The following is a 24748-nucleotide window of genomic DNA, read 5'->3' on the forward strand; positions in this document are numbered from 1 at the left end:
TACGCCATCCAACCCAAATAAACTTCAGCTTGGCTTTGGACTTGATCTCCAGATGAAGGAGCTGTGCTGTTTCCCCGGGCAGCCCGCACCCTCCGGCAGGAATTTGACCCTCCCGCAGGATTTTAACCCTCCCTGGCCCACTCTCCTTCCCCAGCCCTGCCGGCTTTGCTCAGGCAGCCATAGGAATTCAGGAATTCTCCTTTTTCCGTGCGGTCCCGAGGGTGCTTTGCCTTTCACGGGTGCTGGGATGAAACAGCCCGAAGCTGTCTGATGCCCAGGGCGGGGGGAGGCACGGAACAAGCCGTGCTTATCACACCCTGCTTCTTTAAACAGGCTCTCGGCTGGCTGCAGCCAAAGCCACGCTATGCCGAACGTCACCGGGGAGCGAAAATAGCCGGCACGAGTGGAGGGAGGGGAATGTGAGTATTAAGAGCGCCCAGATTTCAAACATACTTGGCTCGGCAGAGCGCTCCCTTCCTGCCCCTGCCGCTCCAGATGCGACAGAGCACCGGGATCTCTCCCTCTCTGCCCAGGAAGAAGGATTCTCTTCTTTATCATTTTTTTTTTCCCCTCTTTTTTTTGTTTTTCTTTCTTTAAGTTTCAGCTTTGATACTACTAGATAGATCTTATTTTTTTTTTAAATTTTTTTTTTTCCTTTCTTGTGGGAAACTTCATCTGCCGGATATAAAAGCAAGGTTTGAGCAGGAAAAATTCATTTCTGTTTACAGCTGTAAATATGCATGGCACTCCTGTGGGATGATACCCTGGAGGGAAAGGCAAGATTGGCTGGGAAAATCGCCTGGACCGTAAGATGCTTGAATGGCTGCTTGGAATAACAAGCTCTCTATTGTGTGTGCATGTGTGCGAGTGTGTGTTTGTGTACCAGAGCAGCAGCGATGGGAACTTTAAAATCATTCAAGGGCTCCCCATATGGCTTCATTTTCCTGTTCTAGCTCTGTCTGGAGATGGGCAAAGTGTCTGAATGGGATTAGTGCTGTAGGAATTTTATGAATGGAGCAAAAGGCAGGTTGAGCAGAAGAGGAGCAGAGCAGGGAGATGCAGTGGGCTTGGCTCTCTCTGGCAGGAGCTGTCACTCTGAGGAACTGCACAGCATGGCACAAAGCTGCTGTAAGTCCTTGGGACACCAAGTGAGGCAGCTGCAAGGAGGCAGCACCTGAGCCATGGAAAGATGCTCCTGAAAATGAGCTATCACCAGCACAGCGAGCCTAGAGCTGAGAGTGGGACCAGCTCTGGGCTCAGCTGGAGCATCCCATGCAGAGCTGTTCATTTCTGCCCAAGGCTGCTGCTGATTGTGAGGAGAGGAGCAGCCCCAGCTCCTGGAGCAGCTGTGTCTCCTGCATGGGAGTCACTCTCACTGCTCAGACACCAACATCGGTAAAAGGGACAATGAGGGAGCAGGACAGACTGGCTACACCTGCCCTACAGCCAAGGGCACTGCACTGCACAGCAGGAGCAGGACGGGGCAGATTTGGGGTTGCAAGGTCCAAGAAATGGATTTGATGCTGGTGAAGCTGCTGGGGACCAGCCCAGAGCAGAACTGTCCTGAAGGAGCACTGAGCCACGCTCATCTCTCACCTGTACTCGAGGGATTGGGGTGGGAGATGGGCTCTGTGTGTTCCTCTGGGTTTTTTTGCACTTCTATCCCAATTGCTAAGTGAGGGAAACTGCACTGGATTGCTGTCTCTGATACAGAGTTTTCTGTGACATCTCTGTAGCACCGTCATCCTCAGCAGGTGGTAAGGGGGACAAGGAGGACATCCTGATAAAGAGGATGAAAATGGTCCATCCTTGAGTGCCACGGGGGTCACTGACAGGGTGGCACAAGGGCAGCAGGGGGGGCCTGGGACTGTAATCCTCCTGCCAAGGAGACAGTGGGAGGAAAGAGGCAAAGGAGTCAGAGCTGGTGAGGATAGAAAGGGGCACCTAACTCACTGGGAAAAGCTGCCAATTCCCAGGGTCAACCACATCCAACCTGCCCAGTGGAACAAGGCAGAGGGGAGTCTTTGCCTGCTGAGCCCTACCAGGACAAGGCAGTCCTGCACCCCTCCCCCTCAGCATTTTCCAAGGAAAAAGAGACAGTCTAAGTGCTGTAAAACACACAGTGCAAATGCACTTCTGGATGCAGTGACCTTTAGGAAGGCACAGGCTTTTGGTATGCCTTAAAATCGGGGGATTTTAGCTACTCCTTCAGCATTTCTGTGAGGTAGGTTTGCTCTCCTTTTGCCTACACCCAGAATGAATTCAAAGCAACACTGATTTGTGCAGCACTGAGTCTGAGCTCCCACGTACACAGTTGCCTCACACGTTGCCTCACACCTCGCTGCTCAAGGCTGTCCAAGCAGGTTCACACCCAGCTCTGGCTGAAATAGATCTGCTTTACAGACACATGGACATCCCTGGTATCACACTGGACAGAGAGAGTGAAAACCCCTGTGTTTACAGACACAGAAATCCCACAGGGAAACTACACTTTGCTTCATGAAGTGCCTTTTTCTCCATCACTCAAATACTGTTTGAAACTGCAGGACTGAGGAGGAGCTTCTCATTCAAGGGCAGCTGCTCTGTGAAAACACTGCAGGAATGCTGGACAGGACTTTGAACGCATCACTGACACAGAACAGACAATTTGGCTGCAAATAATAAATCTGAAGAGTGTTTTCCCTTTCTAGGGGTCTTCTGCAAAGAGGTTTGGGCAATCATGTTGATAGCTCTGTAAATCATTGTTCTGAATTAGGAAAGATGTTCTTTTCCTCAAACTCCAAACTAAAGTCTGTAGTAAGTGGTTCCAGTGATCCACACAACCTTTTTTGTCTCTTTTCCATGGACACACTTCACAGCTGGGCTCTTGTAATGAGAGCACGAGCCCTACAAGAGTGGCCTTGGTGCTGAAGAGCTTTGGTACATTCAGGCAGTGCAGATACGTGCTCAGGGACAGGTAACTTCTAAATGATCTTTTGTGTTGCTCTGGCAGATTTCTAATACATTGTTTTTGATGTCTTTCCTCTAGTGGAGAATGCAGCTGGTCCTTGGATGAGACACTGCTAGGAAATGGTTCTACATCTCCCAGCAGCCGAGTTTCTCGGCAGGAAGAGCCCCCTCGGAGCCCTGTGACATGAGCAAAGCTGCTGGCATTTGAACCCAGCAGGATGTCCCTAGCTGATGAGCTGGAGAGCCACTTCTCTGCCACCCCCTACACAGTGACAGACACGAGTGAGGACAGCGTGTTCAGAATCAGACCCAACGTCTCGGCCAACGGCACCGGGGATGGCGCGTGGGCCGCCGGCTCCATGGAGGACATGATCGCCATCTGCGCCATCGGGGCCGTCCTGTCGCTCATGTGCGTGATCGGGGTGACAGGCAACGTCTACACCCTGCTGGTGATGTGCCACTACCTGCGATCCTCTGCCTCCATGTACATTTACATCATCAACCTGGCGCTGGCCGACCTGCTCTACCTCCTCACCATCCCCTTCATCGTCGGCACCTACTTCATTCAGAAGTGGTACTTTGGGGACGTTGGCTGTCGCATCCTGTTCAGCCTGGACTTCCTCACCATGCACGCCAGCATCTTCACCCTCACAGTCATGAGCACGGAGCGCTACCTCGCCGTGCTGAAGCCCCTGGACACGGTGAAGAGGTCCAAGAGCTACCGCAAGGCCATTGCTATGGTGATCTGGCTGGTGTCACTGCTGCTCACCCTCCCCATGCTCATCATGATCCAGCTGGTGCAAAGGGACAACAAGAACATCTGCCTGCCCACCTGGAGCAAGCTGTCCTACAAAGTCTATCTCACCATCCTGTTTGGCACCAGCATCGTGGGCCCAGGGGTGGTCATTGGCTACCTTTACATCCGCCTGGCTAAGATCTACTGGGTGTCACAGACTGCGTCCTTCAAGCAGACCAAGAGGCTGCCCAACCAGAAGGTGCTCTATTTAATCTTCACCATAGTGCTGGTCTTCTGGGCTTGCTTCTTGCCTTTCTGGATTTGGCAGCTCCTCTTCCAGTATTATGAATCCTTCCCTTTATCTCCCAAGGTGATGAAGAACATTAATTACTTGACAACCTGCCTGACCTACAGCAACAGCTGCATCAACCCCTTCCTCTACACCCTGCTCACCAAAAACTACCGGGAGTACCTGAAGAACAGGCAGCGGTCCCTCAGCAGCAGCAGCGGGTACTTCCAGAGGAGGAATCGTTTCCAGAGAATTTCAGGGAGATCCCTGTCCACGAGCAGCCAGCACTGCACAGAGACTTACGTCCTAGCTCACGCTCCTTTGGGAAACAGCAGTGCCTGAAGGTAAAATATATCTCCAAGAACAATCAGTGTTGACTTCAATGTTGGTTTGATTTAAAGTGTACGTTGTACAGGCGAAGCCTTGGCAGACCTGGAATGTGCACACATTTAGTCCAGAGGCTGTGCCGTGTGTCTGTTCTCATTTCTCCAGTGCCACTGATTTGATGCTAGCAGCACTCAGCTGAACATCTATCTAAATAGCCTTTCACTTTTTATCTTTATATTTCGTAGTGTCTGTCTCCTCAAGTAGCCATCAATAATGAAAGCCTATAACAGGGCCATGATTTTTAATAGTATCAGCTGTCTCACAACATTTAAAATTATGTTACCCCAAGAATGGCTGTGGTTTGCTCTTTTTTTTTTTTCTTTAGCAGAAGTGCTAAATTTGTAGTTGTATGAGGACTGAAGACAATGAAATAAAGAAAAGCAGCTGATGTTTGTGACACGCCATGCAGTTTGCATTTGGGGTAGGACTGGACAATGTGGATGAGGCGTATCCAGGGTTGCTTGTCCTGGTTTGGGTCATATTGACATTTATTCTGCTCTCCTGAATATTCTATATTCTATTCTATTCTATATTCTATATAATATATTCCATTCTCCTGACTGGATTCTCCAGTCACACAGGTGTGTGCAGTGGAGTTCCACCGTGGTCCTTGTCGGCAGCACAGGCTTCCCATGGCAGTGCCACAGGCAGGGAACACTCAGCATCCCCTTCTGCACTGACCCCAAACACCCGTGTGGAGCAGCATCATCTCTCCTGGGCAAGCACATCCACCCTCTGCCCCCCTCCAAGGAGGAGCTGAGAACCTCTGAGGTTGCTGTCCTCAGGGCATCCCCTGGCAAACTGCAACATGCAGCCTGAAGCACCAGACCTCCACCACCAAGTCCAGGAGGAAAGGACAGAGGGAGAGGAGGGGGTCGAGGAGATGTGATTTTCCCCAGGCAAAGCACTGTTCTCTGAAGTGCTTAATACTCCCAATTATAAAAGGGCTGGTTCTTGCTTGGGGAGACAACTTGTTCCCCTTACTGGAAGTGTTTTTTTCCTTTCTGCTACAAAAACATGGTCCTACCTACACCAAGAATACATTGCCTGACCTGGCTTACACCAATGATAAGGCATCATTAGTATAAATATATAATCTGTGATGTCTGGCACTTCCCCAGTGAGTCTAAAAGTACCTTCTCTGGGCTGCTGCCAACATCCCTACAGGAGTCCTCTGCTTGCAGAGCCCTGCCACCTCCTTAGCAGGGGTACGAGGATGCAGTGCCAACACAACCAAGGCCCAGAATTAGAACCAAATTAATGCTGAGCAGCAAACTCAGAACTGCAGTGTGAAATCCCTCTGGCATTTCAGTGAGCTCTGTTTGCTTAGACAGAGCCTGGATTCAGGATTTAACCATCTATTCCCCTTCAAGGCATTTAAATGGTCACTGCTGATGGGGACAGGGCAAGATCTGCATGCAGCCTCCCTGGGGAATGCACTTGGACAAGTCGATGTCTCTTCCATGCATGGGCTTGAAGTTTGTTATGAATGGGGGAATTATTATAATTATAATTATTATTATGAGTTCAGGCCATGAGAGAGGGCTCTGGTGCATCCTGGAGTGGTGCAGGAGCTGGAGGGGCCCTGCTGTGTTCCCAGCCCCCTCCACACACCCCATCAGCAGTGGTCCTGGGGCCAGGGGGCTTTACCTGCACCCTGCTTGCAGCGCAGTGTCCCAGCAAGTCCCACCTCAGGATCAGCCCCTCCCTGACTCCAGAGGGGCAGGAATACCACGGATTTGGCCATTTCCTGTGCTGACAGCACCTGTCAGCTTTCAGACCCTCTCAGCTCAGAGACACGTTAGTGAAAGCCCATTAGAGAGAGTAAAGCACCTTCCACTCTCTGTGAGGGAGTGGGAGCCATGGATGGGGGTGAAGAAGTTTTTATGGAATCACAAAGATTGGAAGAGACCTTCAAGACCGAGTCCAGCCGTTACCCCAGCACCTCCTCATTCACCACCTGTCCCCCAGTGCCACATACACACACATTTTGAACACTTCCAAGGATCCAAGGATGGTGATTCCACACCTCCTTGGGCAGCCTGTTTCCAATGCCTGACAGCCCCTTCATGGAAGAATTTTTCCTAATATCCAATCTAATTTCCTGAACCAGTTTTCCACTTATAAACTCAGGTGTTTATCATGAGACAGAATGTAAAGTTTAGCTTCTTCCTTTTTTTCTTTCAAATGGCAGTTTCAGCTTCTCCTTTCTCAGGGAGGGCCAGACAAGCTCAGGATGAGCAGTTCCCATGGTTGTGAAGGAAAGCTTCTGCAGCCTGAGCCTTTAGGAAGCACCATCCATCCTGCCTAAAATCAGACAGTCAAAGTGACAGGGGGTTTGCAAATCTCAGCTCATCCAGGTGTCACACACCCCTGCAGACAGTGCAGAATCTACTGAAAGATATTGGAGCAGATCTGCCTTCAATTATTCAGTCTGACCCCTTCACCCTCAGCAGCTCTGCTCTGATTGTCTTCTCCAAACCCTGCCCAGGCAATCCATCTCACAGAAAAGCATTGCAAAATGCCTTTCATGGCTCTGTCAGTGCAGGGAGCACCCTGAAAGCAGCATGAGCAGTGTGCTGCAGGCACAAGGCCATGCCAAATGTCCAGGGAAAGGAGCTGGGATTCCCTGTTTCCCTGGAAGGACACACAGCCCCGGGCTGCACAGTCACCCTCTCCTTTGGAGCTTGTGCTGTCTCAGTAGGGGCTTGGGATGTGTTTGTGAAATCAGCACAACAAAGCCAAGAAAAGGCACCCCAGGTCAGGGGCTGGCTGTGGGTGATGCTTCTGTCACTACTGGGTCACCTCTGAATGATGAGATGCTTCATTCAAGCCTTTTCCTTCCCACCCCAGGCTGGAGTTGGTTTTTGCTCCTTCAAACACTCACATCCTTCAGCACTCAGCTCAGGCAACAATAAAGGAATATTATTCCAAGCCTGCAGGTACAAGCAAGGCTCTGAACACTTCCCAAGCAGCTGAGTCCCAGCCCTGCATCCTAAACTAACTTTACAGGGCAGCAGCCACGCTCAGATAGCATCAGGGAGCTGTTCTGTGCCTGAAACCAAAGAGCAGCTCAGCCCTGAGAGCCTGCTGAATATTAACAGGGGAGCAGGAGCAGCAGTGAGAGCTAAAGAAGGAACTGCCTCCTCCAAGACACAGATTAATTGTGTGTTTAATGATAGCTACAGAACTATTGTGCCCTATTTATTCCTTCTTGCACAACCCTATCATCAGTCAAAGAGCCAAGAGCAGCCCTTTGCATAAATAAATTCTGAAATTGGTGAGAAACAGAAGTGTGTATACGTGTGGCTGTGGGCTTGCATAGCTCAGACCTGACTCTATTTGTTAGCTTTCCCCTGTGGGGTAAGGCCAGGAGTTCGTTCATGATCCTAAATCCTTAAGTCCCCCTTGAGCTGTTTGATGCCCCACAGACTGGAATCACCAGCTGAACTCCAGATAGTAGAAGCCAAAACACCAATTTTTTTGCCCATTTAAGCCAGGAAGCATTAACAATGTCTCAAAACTCATAGAAAGTACAGTTGTAAATACTCCAGAGTTTTCCAAAAGGGCCAGAGCTAGGATGTTTCCTAGCTCCTACAGCTAGGAAAGGCCAGGTACCCACTCTGGTGGCTGAAACAGGCAGCAAAGTACAGCTGGGGCCAGGCTGGATATGGTCTTTGCCAGAAAAGGATGACGTCTGTGTTTACCCAAATGATTTGCAAATCCACCCAGAAATTTAAGAACCCTTCTGGAAATTCTTTTTCCAAGTTCTGAATTGTCTCATTTCAGCCTTTAGGAGGCAAAACAGCACAATTTCTCACTCCAAGATGAAGCTTTACACATCAGTTTTCTTACACTTACTTTTAAAAAGCCATTTTGTTTGAGCCACAGGACTTTGGTAAAAGTCCTGTGGTCCAAGTAGGAAAGCAGAGAGCAGTTGTGCATCCCTCTGTCCAAACCCTGCCTGGACAGGGTGGTACCCACCAAACTGCTACAGCAATCACAGGCACAAACCTCCCTCCTCAGTGCTGATGGAGCCTGGCTTCAGCTCAAACCCAGCCCCAGTTTGAGCCCAGTGACTGCAAGGCCACCCTCTCCTCCTGGGAATGTCCCACCTCACCTGCTGGGACACAGCTCCAAACACCCAGGAAAACCTCAGCACGAGCTCCCAGAGAGGATCTGGGCAATATTATGCACATTTCGATTCACTTAGAGCTCACAATAGGCCAGGCTGGCTGGGTGAGAAGGTGGGATTTGGGATTTAAGGAGCACTTTAACTCTTGGCCACCAGCTCAGTGATTGCCCCACAGGGCCAGGGGTGAGGGCTGGCATGTGTGACAATTTCCAGCTTGTCAGGTCATTCCTTTCATTCCTCTGGGGTGTGTGCTCAGAAACTTCTCAATTCAGTGTTTGCTTCAAGCCATTGAAGGAGAGGCCAAAGGCTGAGCAGAGCTTGGAGAGCAAATCCACCCCTTGGCAGAGCTGCCTAGGAAAAACATTCCTCTTGCCAGTGCTGCCCCACTGGCACCTGCTGTGGCTGCCACACCAGGATGTCTCCACTGAAATCACCTGCCCCAGCACACTCAGACTGGCTGCTTTGGGGTTTTTCTTTCCCAAGATGCACAGTTAAATCCTGCCACCTCCACACAGCCACTGCTCCTCCTCCAGATCAAACTCCAGCTGTCTCTCCCCACTGCAACAGGGAAGAATTCATTGAAGGAGAAATATCAGACCCTGTCTTGTGCTTGGCAGCTTTGCTTTAAAGTGACATCTGGGCACACTGAATATTGTCCTGTGTACCCCTGGACCCAGGGCAACTATTTCTTGCACAAGCTGCCATATCCTGGAAAATCCAGGCCCAGTTCTAAATGATTCTGACCACTTTTGCACCTCCAAAATCAATATCTTATCTGAAAGTCCTGCTTAGACCTGATTTTCAGTTGAGGATGCTGATCCAGGCATATCAGAAGCGTGGTGGAATCAAGGTAATCAAGGAGACAGAGCAAGAGCAGAGGATGAATTATGCTGCCAGAACATAGAGGGGCATTTGAAAGTGGGCTGGAAATGGCAAGGCAGAGCAAAATCAGGTGATTTGTTGCTGACTCCCAGTTTTCCAATGCAGTAAAAATGAAAATTCACTACAAACATTGCAGAAAAAAAATATCCCACATCTCTGAGTGAAAGCTGAGCAGCAGATAAATCCATTTTTGGTAGTAACAAAGCAGCTCACTTTTATTCTGGTTTCCCAGGAACAAACATCCCACCAATGTACTCAAAGATCAGGGAATCCACCTCTCAAAAAGTCAGTGTTCTCTGCCCACTGAATGCTTGCTGCTAAATCCACCCTTCCCAAACATCTTCCCAAACATCTCTCACCTGTGGAACCATCTGTCTGCAAGGAAAACACATGTTTTTGCCAAAAGAGAAAGTGTAAATATCACAATTTTTGTTTCAAAGACCAAACCACTCAAGCATGAATAATTTCAACTGTTATTAGCTTTAATTACATGTCAAGTAGCTGCTGTTATTAAAGCTGTCTAGAAAAATGATAAAATAGCACAATAAGAGCAAACATATGACAAAAATCAGTGAAACAAACTGCCTCAGTGACAGAGTGGAACAGGATTTGCCACACCAGCTCTGACTGTCACAACCATCCCTGGCCAATTCTGGCATCTCCCTTTCACAGATATCCTGGAAGTGCCATCACAGAGTTAATTCATTGGCATCAACTGCAGTTCCAGCCACAAAAAATCCTATTTTATTTATTTATTTTTTGTTTCAGATGTGCCAAAGGCAGCACAAGGGGTGCACCCACCAATGGACAGACCCTCAAAAGAAATTAATCTTTGTGGGAAAGAAAGGCAATGCCAGGAGTGAGGTGTGAACATGAGCAAGGAAATTCTTTGAGCCCTATGAATGTGAGAATCAAATATTATGACAAAGGTTTCTAATTCTTCATCACTATTTCTCAAAGGGACAAAATATCGTAAAAGGAGGGAGATTTCATCCACACCCCAGTGGCAACAGGTACCCACATGGGAATTAGAGTAGTAACACTCCTTGCAAGGCTTTGCTTTCCATACTGAATTTGGTGCCCAAATCTGAGCACACTGGGCAGCAGAAGTGCACTTTGGCTTTTTCTGTGCTTGTGTTTATTTGAAACACAACAGGAAACACAAGCAGCAAAGCCTCCTGCTGATTGCTTAGTTGAGTTTATGGCCTGCTGCTCAAAGGAGAGTGTAACATAATTAATTCATTAACTGCAAACGTTCCACAAGCGGAATTGCTCCATGTTTATGTGAACTGCTAAATGTTTATGTGAATCTGTGAGTCACTGGTCCTCTCTGGTATCCTCAGGGGAGAATTTCCTTCATGATCCAGAGCAGGGACTGCAGAGAGCTCAGTTCTGAGCACAAGGCACAGGGTGCCTCTGACCCAGCTGCCCCCCAGGGGTCAGAGATTCTCCATTCCAGCCACTCCACCTGGGAGAGGCTGGATCCCACCTCCTCAGGGAGCATCTCCACTCAAGTCTAGGGAGGAAAAAATTCCCAGGTAGTTTGGCAACACTTTGCAAAACCTGGAGAGGAGCAAGGCAGGAGCAGAGCAGCAGGTGAGGCCCAGCTGGCACTGGCTGAAATGTGCAGGTAGCCCAAGGAAAAGGAAATCTGAATGTGAGGAACATGGGCCAAACCACCCAGGGAGCCCAGGACTGTCATGTTCAGGCTGAGATTTCTTTAAGAAATGCGTGTTTAATTTTGCACAGAGCCTGCCTACCCTAAGTTTTCAGCTGAGGCTATTAATTTCTTATTTCATGCAAATAAGCTTTCCAGGGGAAAGCTACAAGTCTCTAAACAAAAAAAAGAAGGTTGGTTTTCACTGGAGTCAATGCAGTTGTACCAGTTTATACTAAAAACAAACCCTGAACTCAAAACCAAAACCAGCCCAAGCATTTTTGACCCTCTGAGTCCAGGAAACCTGCATTTCAGCTGGGTAACAGTGAAGATATCGAGTGATCTCATGAATGACAAGATACTCCATTTACCAGGACTTGAAGCATTTAAAAGTGAGACCTACCCCATGACACCAGAATCTGTGCAAAACCATGTGAAGTGAGGGGGAATTTCCAAAGTTTCCCAGTCCTTGGAGTATCAGAGAAAGGTAAATTTCCTCTCTTTAAGGGCAGCCTGTGCTGTTCCAGCCTCCTCCTCCTCCATGGCTGGGTTTCAGTACAGCAGCTTTGGCCATCTGGCTTCATTAGAACACCATCCCTGGCTTCTTTGTGATGGACCAAAAATAGTAAAAGCACTTTCCCTTTTGGCATTTATCAAGCTAACTGGTGGGTTGATTAAGATTTAGTTTAGCTAATTAAGGAAGAAAACATCTTTGTAAGTTGCTGGGGCTTAATTTGCTTTCTGCTGCCTAAAACTTCTTCCTTGCTTTGAAACCTATGTCTGAAAAATCTGCTGTTGGGCCAACCTGCAGCAGAACAAACCCCGAGGCAAACACCAAATGCTGCCACACTCCTGCACTGCAGCAAGGGATGAGCTTTAATTTGTGCCATCCCTGATCAATGGATGGAGCTGAAACTTTATTACCCCCAAGAGAAAAGAACCAGCAGGATTTTGGACGCTCACACAGAGCCCAGTGAAGTTGTTCTTGATGGTTGTCTTGCCCAGGGAGGTGACACGTCTGTGCCCAGCTGGGCTCCATCCCACCCATGGAGCTCCCACCCCCAGACTCCCTGTCCAGGTTAAAGGAAAAACTGACTTTTTAAAGGAAAAAACAACACAGTGCATGGAGCAGCTGTTCTCAGCCAGCAGAGACCTGAAAGCTCTTTCTCCCACTCTGCAGGAACACCAGAACATTAAAATCTGGTTAAAATATTAAAATTTTGACCAATTAAATTAAAATATTGACCAAAATGAGAAACCCACAGGCTCCCAAACCCAGTTTTTCAGTGATTGAGGATGAACTTGCATAGCTTAAGAATCACAAATTCTTTAAACATTTCCTTGGAGGAAAAGAACCTTTGCAAAGGTGATGAAAAGCAAAAACCTAACTTATATCCCAACACCTGAAGAACAAAACATCCTTCTCAGGAGCAGGAGGTGGTTATTGTACCCTTCCCACATGAAGAAATCCACATGCCCATGGCAAGGAGGGGAGAAATGGAGATGTGCTGAGGACACTTGGCTGAAACTGAAGGAAATTTTGGTGAAATTGGCCCCAGCACAGCCTTTTATGTGAACCCAGGCCAGTCAATCAACTTCTCTGTATTTGAGATTCTCATCATTAACCTGCCTTTTCTTTCCTCCAGTTTGGTCCCTCTCCCCTGTTTAGGACACAAATTCCCCAGGACACTGAGTACTTGCAAAGCCTGTGCAGGTGCTCAGCACAGAGGGGCCACAAATGTAACCAGTGACTTCAAAAGCAGGGTGACACAAACAGATTTCAGCTGCTAATGGTAAAAGCAAAGGTGTTTACTGGAGAGAGGCTTTAATCCTGTACAAAGCTGGTGGCCTGAGCAAGAACAGACCTCACCCTGGGCTTGTTACCACCTCTGTGAGATGGCTCTGCCCTTCCTGAGCCAGGTTATGCAGCTGCCTCCAGAGTCATTGCAGCAAATATCCTAATTCTTTCTCTCCTTTTTTTCCTTTTTTTATTTTTTTTTTCATTGAGTAATAAAGCAGCTTTTCTGCCCTGCTGTGAAAATAATGGATATCTCTGGATATGTGCTTATGGAAGAGCTGCACTGGCATATTTAGAGCTTCTCTGACTGGACAGGTAAATCCATCAGTGACATTTAAAAATGCTGCCCAAAGGGATCAGCTATCAGCTCGCAGGAAAGGCATAAGTCAGGAAAGCAAGCTACTCAGATGACCCAGGATTAGTTAAGTGCAGTTGTTTCTCCTTAGAGAAGCTGCTGAATTTGCAGCTTTGGGAGCTTGGGTTATGCACAGCACTTCCCAGAGCTGCACTGACACCCACACACCCACCCTGAAAACTGGCTTTGTAGGATTAAAAAAATGTGGAAATTGTCTTTTCTGGGTTCTCCACACAAGCCTGTGAGCTCCTGGGTGTGCTGTGCTGAAGCTCTGAAAATGGCAAAATACCTGAGAGCCTCAAGGCAACCAAATCTCCCCACACACCTGAGAACAGAGCCACAAGTGGGTGTGCACAGGGGAAAGGGGTTTTGCACCTTGGGGTGACAGTCTGCCAGACCAGGATGGACAAGGATGAGGATGTGTCCTCTGGGGCTTGGCAAGCTCCTCCAGAATAGCTCCTCTCTCAAATCCAAACAGGAGCTGTGTGGCAGGGTGTCCCCTCTGCCTCTCCTGAGGGAAGGTGAGCTCCATTCCCAGGTCTGGCCTTGAACCAGGACTGCTGCATTCCTGGTGACAAAGAAAAGCTCAAAAAAAGTTTGGTTTCCATCCTGAAGTCCTTTGAGATCAGTGCATGAAACAACAGTATGCCCTATACCTCTAAGAGCTTCTCTGTGGCACAAACTAACACACAGCTCTGTGTGTTATTTCTGAGCAAAATAATTTCCAAGAAGAGAGAGGATCTGCCAGGTTGATTGGGAAAGGGAGCAAGAAATTTTTGGGTGCAAGCAGGGAGACCTCAGAGCTCTGCCCAAAGCCATGTGAGCCAAAATCATCTGCCTGGCAAAGCACATGACAGCTTCATCCCCCAGAGGTTTGGCTTCTCCTGGCTGTGGGGCCTGGATGAGGCTGGGGAAAAGCCTGTCCTGGAAGGAGAGCAGAAATGGGAAAGCTGCTGGAATGGGAATGCTGCAGAAATGGGAATGCTGCTGAAATGGGAATGCTGCTGAAATGGGAACACTGCTGAAATGGGAACACTGCTGAAATGGGAATGATGCAGAAATGGGAATGATGCAGAAATGGGAATGCTGCAGAAATGGGAATGCTGCAGAAATGGGAATGCTGCTGAAATGGGAACAGTGCAGAAATGGGAACAGTGCAGAAATGGGAACACTGCTGAAATGGGAATGCTGCTGAAATGGGAACACTGCTGAAATGGGAACAATGCAGAAATGGGAACACTGCTGAAATGGGAATTCTGCTGAAATGGGAACACTGCTGAAATGGGAACACTGCTGAAATGGGAATGCTGCAGAAATGGGAACACTGCTGAAATGGGAATGCTGCAGAAATGGGAATGCTGCTGAAATGGGAACACTGCTGAAATGGGAACACTGCTCAGCCCTCTGCTGCTCCCGACAGTGCTGAGTTATCCTTGGCACGTCTCCCCCGAGCTGGAGTGATGTTTATAAGGGTGCTCTTTTAAATGGAATTAAAATATACCCCAGCTGAATTAAATGGCAGACATTTCTTTAGAGTGAAGTTTGGCAGGGGATGTGGAACAGGATTGTTCTGGCACCATCCAAGGCAGCTCCACTCTTGTGGAGGTTTGTCTGTCTCCATTCCATTATTTATGTACTTCTTGTGAATGTGCAGCTCTCATTCAGGGCTTGGCATGGCACAGGGTGAAAGGGCTCACAGTGCCCATTGAGGGGGAATCCAAAACTGTCTGTGAACAGCAGAGTAACCCCTTGGGAAAGCAGATGCAGGGCTGTGGGCATATGAATGTGGTCATGTCAGCATGGAAGTGCTTGGAAGAGCAACTGGATGGTCCTTTTGTGCTTGACAGAGGGAGCTGAGTGGGGTGCTCATGGCTGTGCATGTGAGCAAAAGCACCATGTCCCTCCTAAGCCACGGTGTTAGCACTCCTGATGGATCAGCCACTCAGACAACAGAGCTGCCTCCACTCCTGCAAAGTGTATTCTTTGGGTAAAGGGTTACTGGAGACATTCAAAACCCACCAGCCCTGACTTTTCACTCATAGAATTTTCCAAGACTTTCCCAGAGATCTGTATCACATCAGCTTAGCATCATCTCCACACCTCTAAGCACCTCCTGTACCAAACCAGCTCAGCCAAGCCAGGGGAGCACAAGAGCCTGGTAATAACAGCCCTGAAACAGGGAGGAACAATTTGCCCTTCATCCCCCCTGAAACAGAAAGATGTATTGGGCTACAGTGAATTTCTATTTTCTTGGCTCCCATTTGATTGGAAAAACCTCAACAGCAGCAGTTTGTCAGGAGCACATTACAGCCAGCAAACTCAGCTTGAGCAAGAAGGGGACAAGGCCTGGGTTCTGCACACACCAAGGGGGGAAAGCAGCACTTGTAAGCACTTTATTACACCTTTAAAATGCACAAATGGACATAAAGACAGATCCAATGTGGCCCAGAAGCTCAATCTCTTAACAGCAGACACTCCATCCCAGCTTCAAGCAGGTGATCTCAGTGTCCATCCCCTCCCACAGCCTCCACATGCCTCTCCATCCTGGAGGATTTCCCTCTCAGCAGAGCTGGGCCTAATGGGAATCCCCACACAGAGCTCTGGGCTAGATCTGCATCACACCTGAACATCAGCACACCTGAGCCTTCCACTTGATCCATAATTTTGTGGCTGGCACAGGAGCCCCAGAAGATGAGGCTGGCTCTGCAGACCAGCACTGCAGGAGCTCCCACACCCTCTGGAGCTGGTGGGGTCTGGATGTGTGACAGCAGCAGAAAATCAGTGTAATTGGCATTGTAAGGCACGTGGTTACCCTGCAGAAAATGGTACCTTGCTGGACCAAACCTGGATCAAAGAGCTTCACACAGCTCTGCAGCTGAGTGCTCCGAGGCCCCAGAGCAAATCACTGTTATTTAAAGTTCTACAAACACAGCAGCAGTTCAAAGCTGCTGCAGAGGGGCACGAGCACCCTGCTGACCTCCCCTGGGGCTGAGCACTGCTGCCTGCAGCCCTTGCCCACCTCCTGCAGCACAGGGATGCTTCTCTCAGAGCCCCACCTCAACGGGGTGAAATGAATGCTGCCTGTTCTGGCACAGATACAGGCAGGGAAAGCAGGAGACAGCACACAGGAGGGAGAAAATCTTTATTTTTCCTTTTTCTTCTCCCCTCTCCTCACTACTGGTGTTTTCTGTTACCATCCTCGTGGCATTCAGTACATGAGAAATTAAAGAAGCTGCTATAGGGAGAAACAGCAGGTGTGCAAAGCTTTCAAATAAGGACTTTAAAGTCAATTATTAGACAGCAATGCTGTATCTGAAGCTACTTAGATAATGGCACATAAATAGTGGCAGGACTGACAGAGTCTTTTCTGCTCACACAGGCACAACAGAAATATTTGGTTTTAGCCATGCTGGGTGCAAAACACATTTTTCTGAGGATTTTGATGCAGAGGTATTTACCCCATTATCCACCCTCTTCCTCTTCCTCAGTTTGGGCAAAAATTCTGGGTACATCACCATAAATGTGCTTCTTTATTTGCAGCCCCACACACATCCACTCACCTGCCTAATTCCCAGCCCTTTGCTCTTCTCACTGAACCTTGGGGTAAATTACCTTGGGGCAAATTTACCTGCACAAGTTTGGCTCAAAGCATAGCAAAAAGAACTACTTCATGCTCAGGATATGGAAGCACATCCCAAGTCTGAGAAGTCAACTTCTAATTTTACAAACTGCAAGATAATTCCAAATTTTTCCAGCGTGGCCCAAAGGGAAAGAAAGGGAATTTGTTCCCACTTCCTTGAGCAGTTGCACTGACTTGAAGAGTGACCTTAAAAATTATCACCAATCAGTTAAACTCTATAATGGCTTTGAGGAAAGCCTTCCTGCAGAGCTGGGGCTGTGACAGCAGGCTCAGGTACCCACCAAAGCACTGGACACAGGAGGGATGAAGTCCTCCCTGCTGCCAGCAGGACTGGCTGTCCAGGACACTGGGATGAGGAAAGCATCCAGCTCCTGCCTTTTTTGAGGCCTGAGGAACAAATGACCCTTTCAAGGTGTGGTATCAAGAGATGGACAGCAAATGCTTTGGCTGTTGGTGCTACTACAGCAATGACAAGAAATGAAGCAGACATGTTTAGAAATCAAGACCATACACATCAGGCAAGGAAGGAATCTGTATCCTTCCCGAGAGGAATGGATGTTATCACTGATTTTTTAGCTAGGAGTCATCCTGCAATGCCACATTCCACAGAAACGTGACCTTGCCATCCAATGTGGGGCCTTTTCAGAAGGGCTTGGTGGTGTAAACTTTCTCACAAGTGGACACTTTTCCACCTTATGAAATCACCAGGGTTTTTAATTTCTCTCTGTGTCCAAGAGAGAGCACAGACTGAAATCTGTGTGAGGAGGAGGTCTTGGCCCAGCCCTGAGACTGGGAGAAATCCATACTCACACAGTGCCTGCTCTGGAGAGGGCTCACGGTTTCATCTCCCACAAGCATTGAAATTTATTCCAGGTTTTTGTTTTCTTTCTCTTTTTTTTTTTTTTCTCTTTTTCCTCTAAGTAATCCTAAGTCTCTGATGGGACTCTGCATTTTGTTTATTCCATTCAGCAGCAATTCTAGTGGCTTTTGGACTGCAAAAAGCAGAGTGAAAAAGCAGACAGTGGTGGGAGAGAGAACACACAGACATCTTTGTGCCAGCACTGATGTCACGCTGAATGGACATTTTGAAAGAATTTAATGTCTCAGTATCATTTGCTCCCAGAAGCAGCAGCTATCCAAAACACTCCAGCATGATTTGCATCCAGGAATTCTGATCTCTAGGTGCCCAACAAGTAGAACAAACTCTGGTTTGTATCTCACGGTTCAGGGTCAGGATGGTTAAAGCCCCCACGACTTCTGGGGCCCAGCTGTTTTATGGCAATTTAAAAATCATCTTTACTGGCTCGAATGTGGCAGTCCCCCTCCCCAGAGGATGACCTGAATCGAGGGGCAGGACTTCATGGGGTGGCACTGAATGGGACCCTCTGTGTCTCTGCAGAGGTTTGGGCTCACTCAGGTTCCCTCCTTCCTCAGGGGCATGGTCAGCACTGAGGTGCTGGCAAGTCTGAGCTCCCCAGTGAAGGCCAGGGATGTGCTCCAAGCCCAGCAGAAAATGACAATATCAAAAGGCAGAAGTAAGTGGCACTAGGAGATGCTGTCCCTACCTCACCTTCACGGGTCAGAACCCACCCCAGCAGAATTAGGGATACACTGCAGAGATCAGGGATGGAGCCAGGCGTCCCTTGGGCAGCAGGGACCTGGCTACACCAGTCTTGAGCCATGACATCAGTCATTACCCCATCCTGAGCCATGACATCAGTCATTACCCCATCCTGAGCCATGACATCAGTCATTACCCCATCCTGAGCCATGACATCAGTCATTACCCCATCCTGAGCCATGACATCAGTCATTACCCCATCCTGAGCCATGACATCAGTCATTACCCCATCCTGAGCCATGACATCTGTCATTACCCCATCCTGAGCCCGTGCAGTGCCCAGTGCAGCTGGGCAGGAGCAGTCCCAGCAGAATTCCCGCTGTGGGAAGGGCTGGTGTCCAGAGCAGGATCCCCAGCAGGGCCAGGAGCTCAGCCTGGAGCCCTGCCCATGGGGCACACAGGCACCACGCTGCCCTGGCACAAAGCACTGCCAGAACTGCTGCTGCAGCAGGATGGCACACTGCAGAGCCTGCCTTTGCTTTTCTCCACCACGAAAGCTGCTTTTAATTGGAGTGGGACCTCTGACAGGGCTGGGAGTGCTGGGAGAGAGCATCCTGCAGGATAAGAGCACTCCTACTCCTGCTATTCTACAGCTTTACCAGTGCATAAGCCTTGTTATTCTCAGCAGGTAAAACTCAACCTGTGCTGACAGCAGGGAAAAGGCACCTGAATCACAAATTCACATCTGCAAGTGGAGCAAACTAAACCTGGAGCAAAGGGCTCTGTCACTAAAGGACACAAAATGATTCACATAAACACTTCTCAGTGTTAGAACAGGAAAGAACTCCCTTTATCCTCTGACTCCAGTATTTATAGATTCTCAACAGTGACCAGGGATTGGATAATTAAGTTACCACCTTCCCAAGCACGCTGGTCATGAGAAATGTCCACCAAAAGACATTTCTTAGAAGGAATGTGATAAACAACTTATGTTAATAGAACTTCCATGGGAAAGTAACTAAAACTATGAAAACATTAACAGAAGGTTTTATTTTTCAGGGTGACAGGGCTCTGCACCATCCTGCCCGTGACTTGTCCTGGGATATTCAACAGGCACACACCTCATGCCAGGTTTCCTAAAAGTGTGTGCCACTGGTGTCAGTCTAGTGCCACAGTTTTGGAATAGATAAATTGCTAAAGTGATAAACCTGAAGGGGGAACAGGGAAAATCCTGTGGCCAAAACCAAAATCATGAGAGATACTTCAGAAACCCTTGGCAGGAAGACAGGGATCCATATTCTGTGGCTGCCCCAGCCAAACCCAGACATTTGGTCATTCCAAAGTAATTCCCTCCATGTGTGTGAAGGACTTGGAAAGGACACACACCATCCCCCAAGATGCAGTACATAAATACAACCTGGAGCATCTATATTCTTTCATCCAGTTTTTCTCTATTAATATTTATTTATTACCCAGGTATTTATTAAAGATCAGCTTTTCCTCTGCTGGTCACAGTTGAAACAGATCAAACAGTTTCACAGGAATGAGTAACTCTGGAGATAATCAAAACAGAAATCAGCAGCTGTATTTCTCACTATAATCTCAGCTGCCTGGCTTTAGGATTTACTTCCCTTGGATAGATGAAAGGAATTGTACTTTATGCAGAAGCACTAAAGCCACAGGTACACTTTTCCCTCTCATGGCCTTCTCTAAATCAGTTTTCTGCACTGTGGAACAGAAGCCAAAAACTCATTAAACTACCAGCATAATGTATTTGCCCCACATAACTTTTTGCCCCTCAGTTAATGAGCATGGGGAAGAAGAAAAGGGCAAATATGGGAACAGTTTGCAGGCACCACTAGGGATACAGCAATCACCCTCATGCTCTGGACAACTGATGCATTAACAGTGTATTAGAAGTGACAATTCCAAGGGTTCATGCAATGGAGATGGTCCTCATCTGCCATAATAAAACAGAGCATGAAAGTACCTGTCCTGATGCCATTAAATGGTTCCTGAGCCCAGTTGTGCATCCTGTGACTTTGCTTCTTTGCATCTCGTAGAAAGAGACACTTTACACTCCTTTGATGCCCACAGAACTGTAATCTGCAAGTGCAAGGAGGTCAGAGCCATGTCTCAGAATGAAGCAAAAACAATAATTTCTTATATTTTCCTTCTTCTCCTCTCATGATTTAAAAATGAGCCCATTATCATTTACTCATCTGGATTCATTTCCAGCACGTATTTCTTCAGAGAATGCTCTGATTTTTGCTCAGTTTGGATTGGACACCAGTGTCAGATGAGATTTCAACAGACTTACAGACCTGGATTTCTGATGAAAATTTTCACACTTGCAAATTGATGCACTTTCTTCCTGCAAATCCCTAACAGTGACTTTTCCCAAAGGCAATCCTGCCAGCAAATGCATTAGCTCAGGTATTTGGGGATTTCACCACAAACAAGGGTACAAAAACCAGCAGAAGCAAATGCAACATTTAATTTGACAAATATTTACCAAAAAAACCCCAGCACCCAGCCCCTGTGGCAGCCATCCCACAGAAATTATACTGCCTGTTTAATTTAGAAAGCCTGAATGAAAGGAAATCATCAGTATTCTTTGGGGGAAACTAAATTTACCTTGAGTAAAACCTAGCTTATGCAACCAGCCGCCCAAAGCCCTGCCAAACTCCCAGGCAGGCTTTAAGGACAAATTTTGCCAGCTGTAGGCTACAGAAATCTGTGTTTAATAAATGTTGACCCATCAGTAAGTCCCTGGCAGGAGCCTGAAGGGAGAGCAGGGCAGGTTTTGAAAGGCACCAGGCTGAGGGAGCTCACAGATTTACTCGTCACAGATGACAGTGAGAAACCTCTCAAAGGGTAGTCTGAGAAAATTGGTTTATGTAATTAAAGAGATTTATGTCTGCTACAGTTCTAGAAGTTTCACTGTATCCTGGGGATCTCAGCACTCAAAAAAAAAAAAAAAATAAATGTAACATTGTCTTTGGGTGGAGATTGTGGGATCAACACCCACGGGGTAAATAAAGTGTTTGGTTAGGATGGAACACAGCAATGCCTCCCTTGGAGGAGACAGAGGTGGCAGAAGAGCCTCGCTGCAGCAAACCACCCTGGTGAGCAGGAAAAGCCATTGGAGCTGGGATCCAGCAGCCACATTTTGATTTATTTCCATGGGGCAGAGAGAAGCAGCTCATTATCGAGGGCACTGGGTGTGCCAGCACTTCTCACTAGCGGTGCTCAGCTCTGTGGTCAGACTTTCAGGGCTGGAATGTGCTAAAGTCAGAGTGTTGAGGTCTCATTTAGGGGTAGGGTGTCTCGAGTAAATACCTACAGGTCTAAACCACAAGAGTCTTTGCCACAGCCCTGAATTTCCCCAGTGTTGTGTAACAGTAAATTCATCACTTAAATGGCACCCTGAATGAGATTTCAATGAACCAAATATATGAAAAATAAATCTCCAAGCCCATCTATGTTTTACAGTGCACATACAAGGCAGAAATGATGACTCTACAGAGATGAAAATCAAACCAGATTTGTCATTGCCCTATCAAGCTTACAAAAGGACATTGTGCCACCAGCTCTTCTATTAAGTCCCAGATGTAAAGTGATTTTTTTTTAAACACTCTGGTCCCTGAAATCCCTGGATTGTTGGAAAACATCGCCTTACTTTAGAAAAATACATACAATTCACTTTCTAGCCCCTCAGGTTAGCTCACAGGTGTGACAAAGAAGATGAAGAGAAACCCAGGCTGATTTTTTCATACTGCCCTGTGCTACCTGAGTCAGCCCCAGCTGGAATTCTGGCTCAGCTCAAGGCTGGGCTCCTGCTGCCCAGCACCCCTGGGTTCCCTGCCCTGACCTGGCACACACATCCTGGGAAAGTCTTGTGCCACAGACAAGGGCAGGACAAAGGCAGTGAAGAAGAACAAACTAAAAAGGCTTTTTGGGTTCTTCCTGATGCAGCATATCCTCAGAGTTTCTAGAGAAAGGACCCAAAGCAACACCTTGAGATGGGAGGCTCACAGGCTGTGAGGAATTTGGGAAGTTGGCTTTTGACTGCACTTATATGTTGATGATGACATATTTGTAGAAATGTTTGAATGAAAAACTCTTTGAATTGAGTGCAGCAGCCCCTTCCCAGGACAGGAAGGCTCACTCTGGCCACAGACCCTGCTCGCTGAGGCAGAGGACAGGAATGGCTTCACGTCAGCACAGTGCTGAGGTTTTCTCTGACTGGAAACCTTCCTTCTGTTATTCTGAACACTCTGTCCACCCTTCATGGCATAAACTGCTTTAGAAATTACAGCCTGGAATGTAAACCCAGGCTGGGCTGGCTGTGTGCCCTGGCTGCTCCTCCAGGCCGCTCTGCCAAAGGGTTTCTGGTGTCAGCAGGAGGGACAGAAGCATAAAAAAGCAAACACCTGGCTCCAGCAGCCATCCATCCTGCTAACCAGCACTGTTTGCTTTGTGCCACAAGAGAGGGGAGAATAGAAGCCACATTTTGGACTGTCAGCAGCCAAAACCAGCACATGGACAAAACACATCCTGCAGCAATTACACTCCCCTCAGGTTTCCACCCACATCTGGATTTTGCCCCAATACCGTAGAACTGAGCAGCTTGAAACGGCTCCTTGATCCTCCAGCACTGGTGTGGAAAGCAAGAGAGGAGTTTTTTGGGTGAGAAATGCTCAGAAGTGCCACTCTGGGTGGTTTGGGGAAGGTTTTCCAGCAGCTGAGGGCAGGGCAGTGTGTGTACCACGAGTGTGCCCGTCCCAACCCCAGCCCCAGGAGCGAGCAGGATACGTGTCAATCCATCCCAAACGCAGCCAGGGCGTGGGAATGCAGCCAAGGGGAGCAGTCTGCTCCAAGGTCCAGATGTTCCCAGATAAGATAAACAGCTTTGCAGCGCAGCAATCAGATTTCCCTCCCCTCTGTTAACTCCTATCTTATCGAGAGGGTAAAGTTCACACGTATTAATGAGGTTCAGAGTCATCCACCCCATATTAAAGCAAAAACCCCCAAAGCACAGCCCAACTAAATCATGCTAAAAGGTCACATTCCTCATGTGATGGCTCCCATTTTATCAACAAACCAGCCAGAAAGGGACTTCTGGTCGCAAATGATGTGCAATAGTTGTATCTTAACAGCAGTACTAGAAGGACACATCTTCTCCATTACTCCTGTGTTTTTAGTGTCAAACTCTCCACCACCATATTTAAGACCAAAGAGGGTTTACAGGGCAAAAGCCAAATATGTTAAGAAGGTCTCATCACATGAAATTGCATCTTAGGCACCAAAGAGAGCAAATAAGAAACTGGGTGAAGGCAGAAGCCAGAGTGATAAAGCTAATGCTGGAACTCTTTATCTCACAGAAAAATGTCTGGGTTGCTGCCCATTTGATGTGCAGCAATTAAAGACTAATTTACACAGTGCCACTTAGTGACAAGTATAATTATGTCCTACCCAGGGTACATATCAGATAATAATTGCCTCCAGCTGAGCTGGAGGTTGTAACCCACTAAAAAGGATTTTAATGATGTGACCAAAGATGGATTTCAGCTGGAAAGTTTATGACTGACCAGAAGTGCACAGGAGTTGCTCACAGCTTTTTTAGGAAAACTGCAATAGAAGCTTGATCTCCTCTATATAAATAATTGCACTCATCTATGTGTAGATATGTAGAAAAGATAAAGTACAAAACAAAACAGACTTCTTGGGCAGATCATACAGGAATATGTTCAATTCACAGGGCTCTGGTGCCAAAAGCTTTAAAAAAAAACCACTCTGTGGTGTCTTATCTGGCTGTGGTCACTCCAAAAGACATCAACTACCACTCCCAGGACATTGCAGAAATTAACTTTTAATATCCCTCATTGAAATGAAACCCCAAAGCACAGAAACAAGCCTGGCTTGTAACACTTGCATAAAAAAATGACATCTCAAATTGTGGACAGGCTCGAGTTCTTCCACAGAGCAGAAGTTCTCAGCTGCACACGGTGGAAGAGAGGTCTGGTTGCAGCTCTAGTGTGTCACCAAAGCTCCCCAAGGAGAAGGAGGAATTACAAAACACGAGGGTGCTTTTGAGCATGTCCTCAGTGTTTTTCTCCCCAGACTCCATTGGTCTTCCCAGCCCCCAGCTGAGGACTGCAAAGGGAGAGGGGCTGGGGTGAGGTGTGGGAGCAGAGATGGGATTAGAGCAGCATCAGGAGAAGCCAAATTGGTTTCAGAAGGCTTTGGGATGCTGTAGCTCCACACCAAGAGTCCAGCTATACTCGGCATAACCCTATTCATGCTAAATTCCTGGGATTTGGGGTGTACTTCAGTTGGCAGCTGCGTTGCACTGA

The 24748-nt window shown here is 47.7% G+C and overlaps 1 protein-coding gene across 6 annotated transcripts; it reads left to right on the forward strand.

Annotated features, from left to right (window-relative positions):
* Nucleotides 1–131: 131 nt before the first annotated feature.
* LOC102110153 (urotensin-2 receptor-like) lies at nt 132–13091 on the forward strand. 6 transcript variants are annotated; one of them, XM_014255788.2, is made up of 3 exons: nt 475–695; nt 3029–4318; nt 13055–13091. In XM_014255788.2, exon 2 carries the CDS (start codon nt 3168–3170, stop codon nt 4314–4316), a length of 1149 nt encoding a protein of 382 aa, XP_014111263.1. In that variant the 5' UTR covers nt 475–695; nt 3029–3167; the 3' UTR covers nt 4317–4318; nt 13055–13091. The 6 variants fall into 6 exon arrangements, with proteins under 6 accessions (XP_014111262.1, XP_014111263.1, XP_005526867.1 ...); XM_005526810.3 differs by lacking the exon at nt 13055–13091 and adding an exon at nt 10147–10258; XM_014255790.2 differs by lacking the exon at nt 13055–13091 and having other exon boundaries at nt 3029–3944; nt 4056–4790.
* Nucleotides 13092–24748: the final 11657 nt, after the last annotated feature.

Source organism: Pseudopodoces humilis, chromosome 21 (assembly GCF_049639895.1).
Source record: "Pseudopodoces humilis isolate 2021_Gansu_Grassland_sample_001 chromosome 21, ASM4963989v1, whole genome shotgun sequence".
Lineage (NCBI taxonomy): Eukaryota > Metazoa > Chordata > Aves > Passeriformes > Paridae > Pseudopodoces > Pseudopodoces humilis.

Bases quoted from the DNA above. Each gene is read 5' to 3' on its own strand.
- LOC102110153 (XM_014255787.2), top strand. From the start codon at position 3,168: ATGTCCCTAGCTGATGAGCTGGAGAGCCACTTCTCTGCCACCCCCTAC.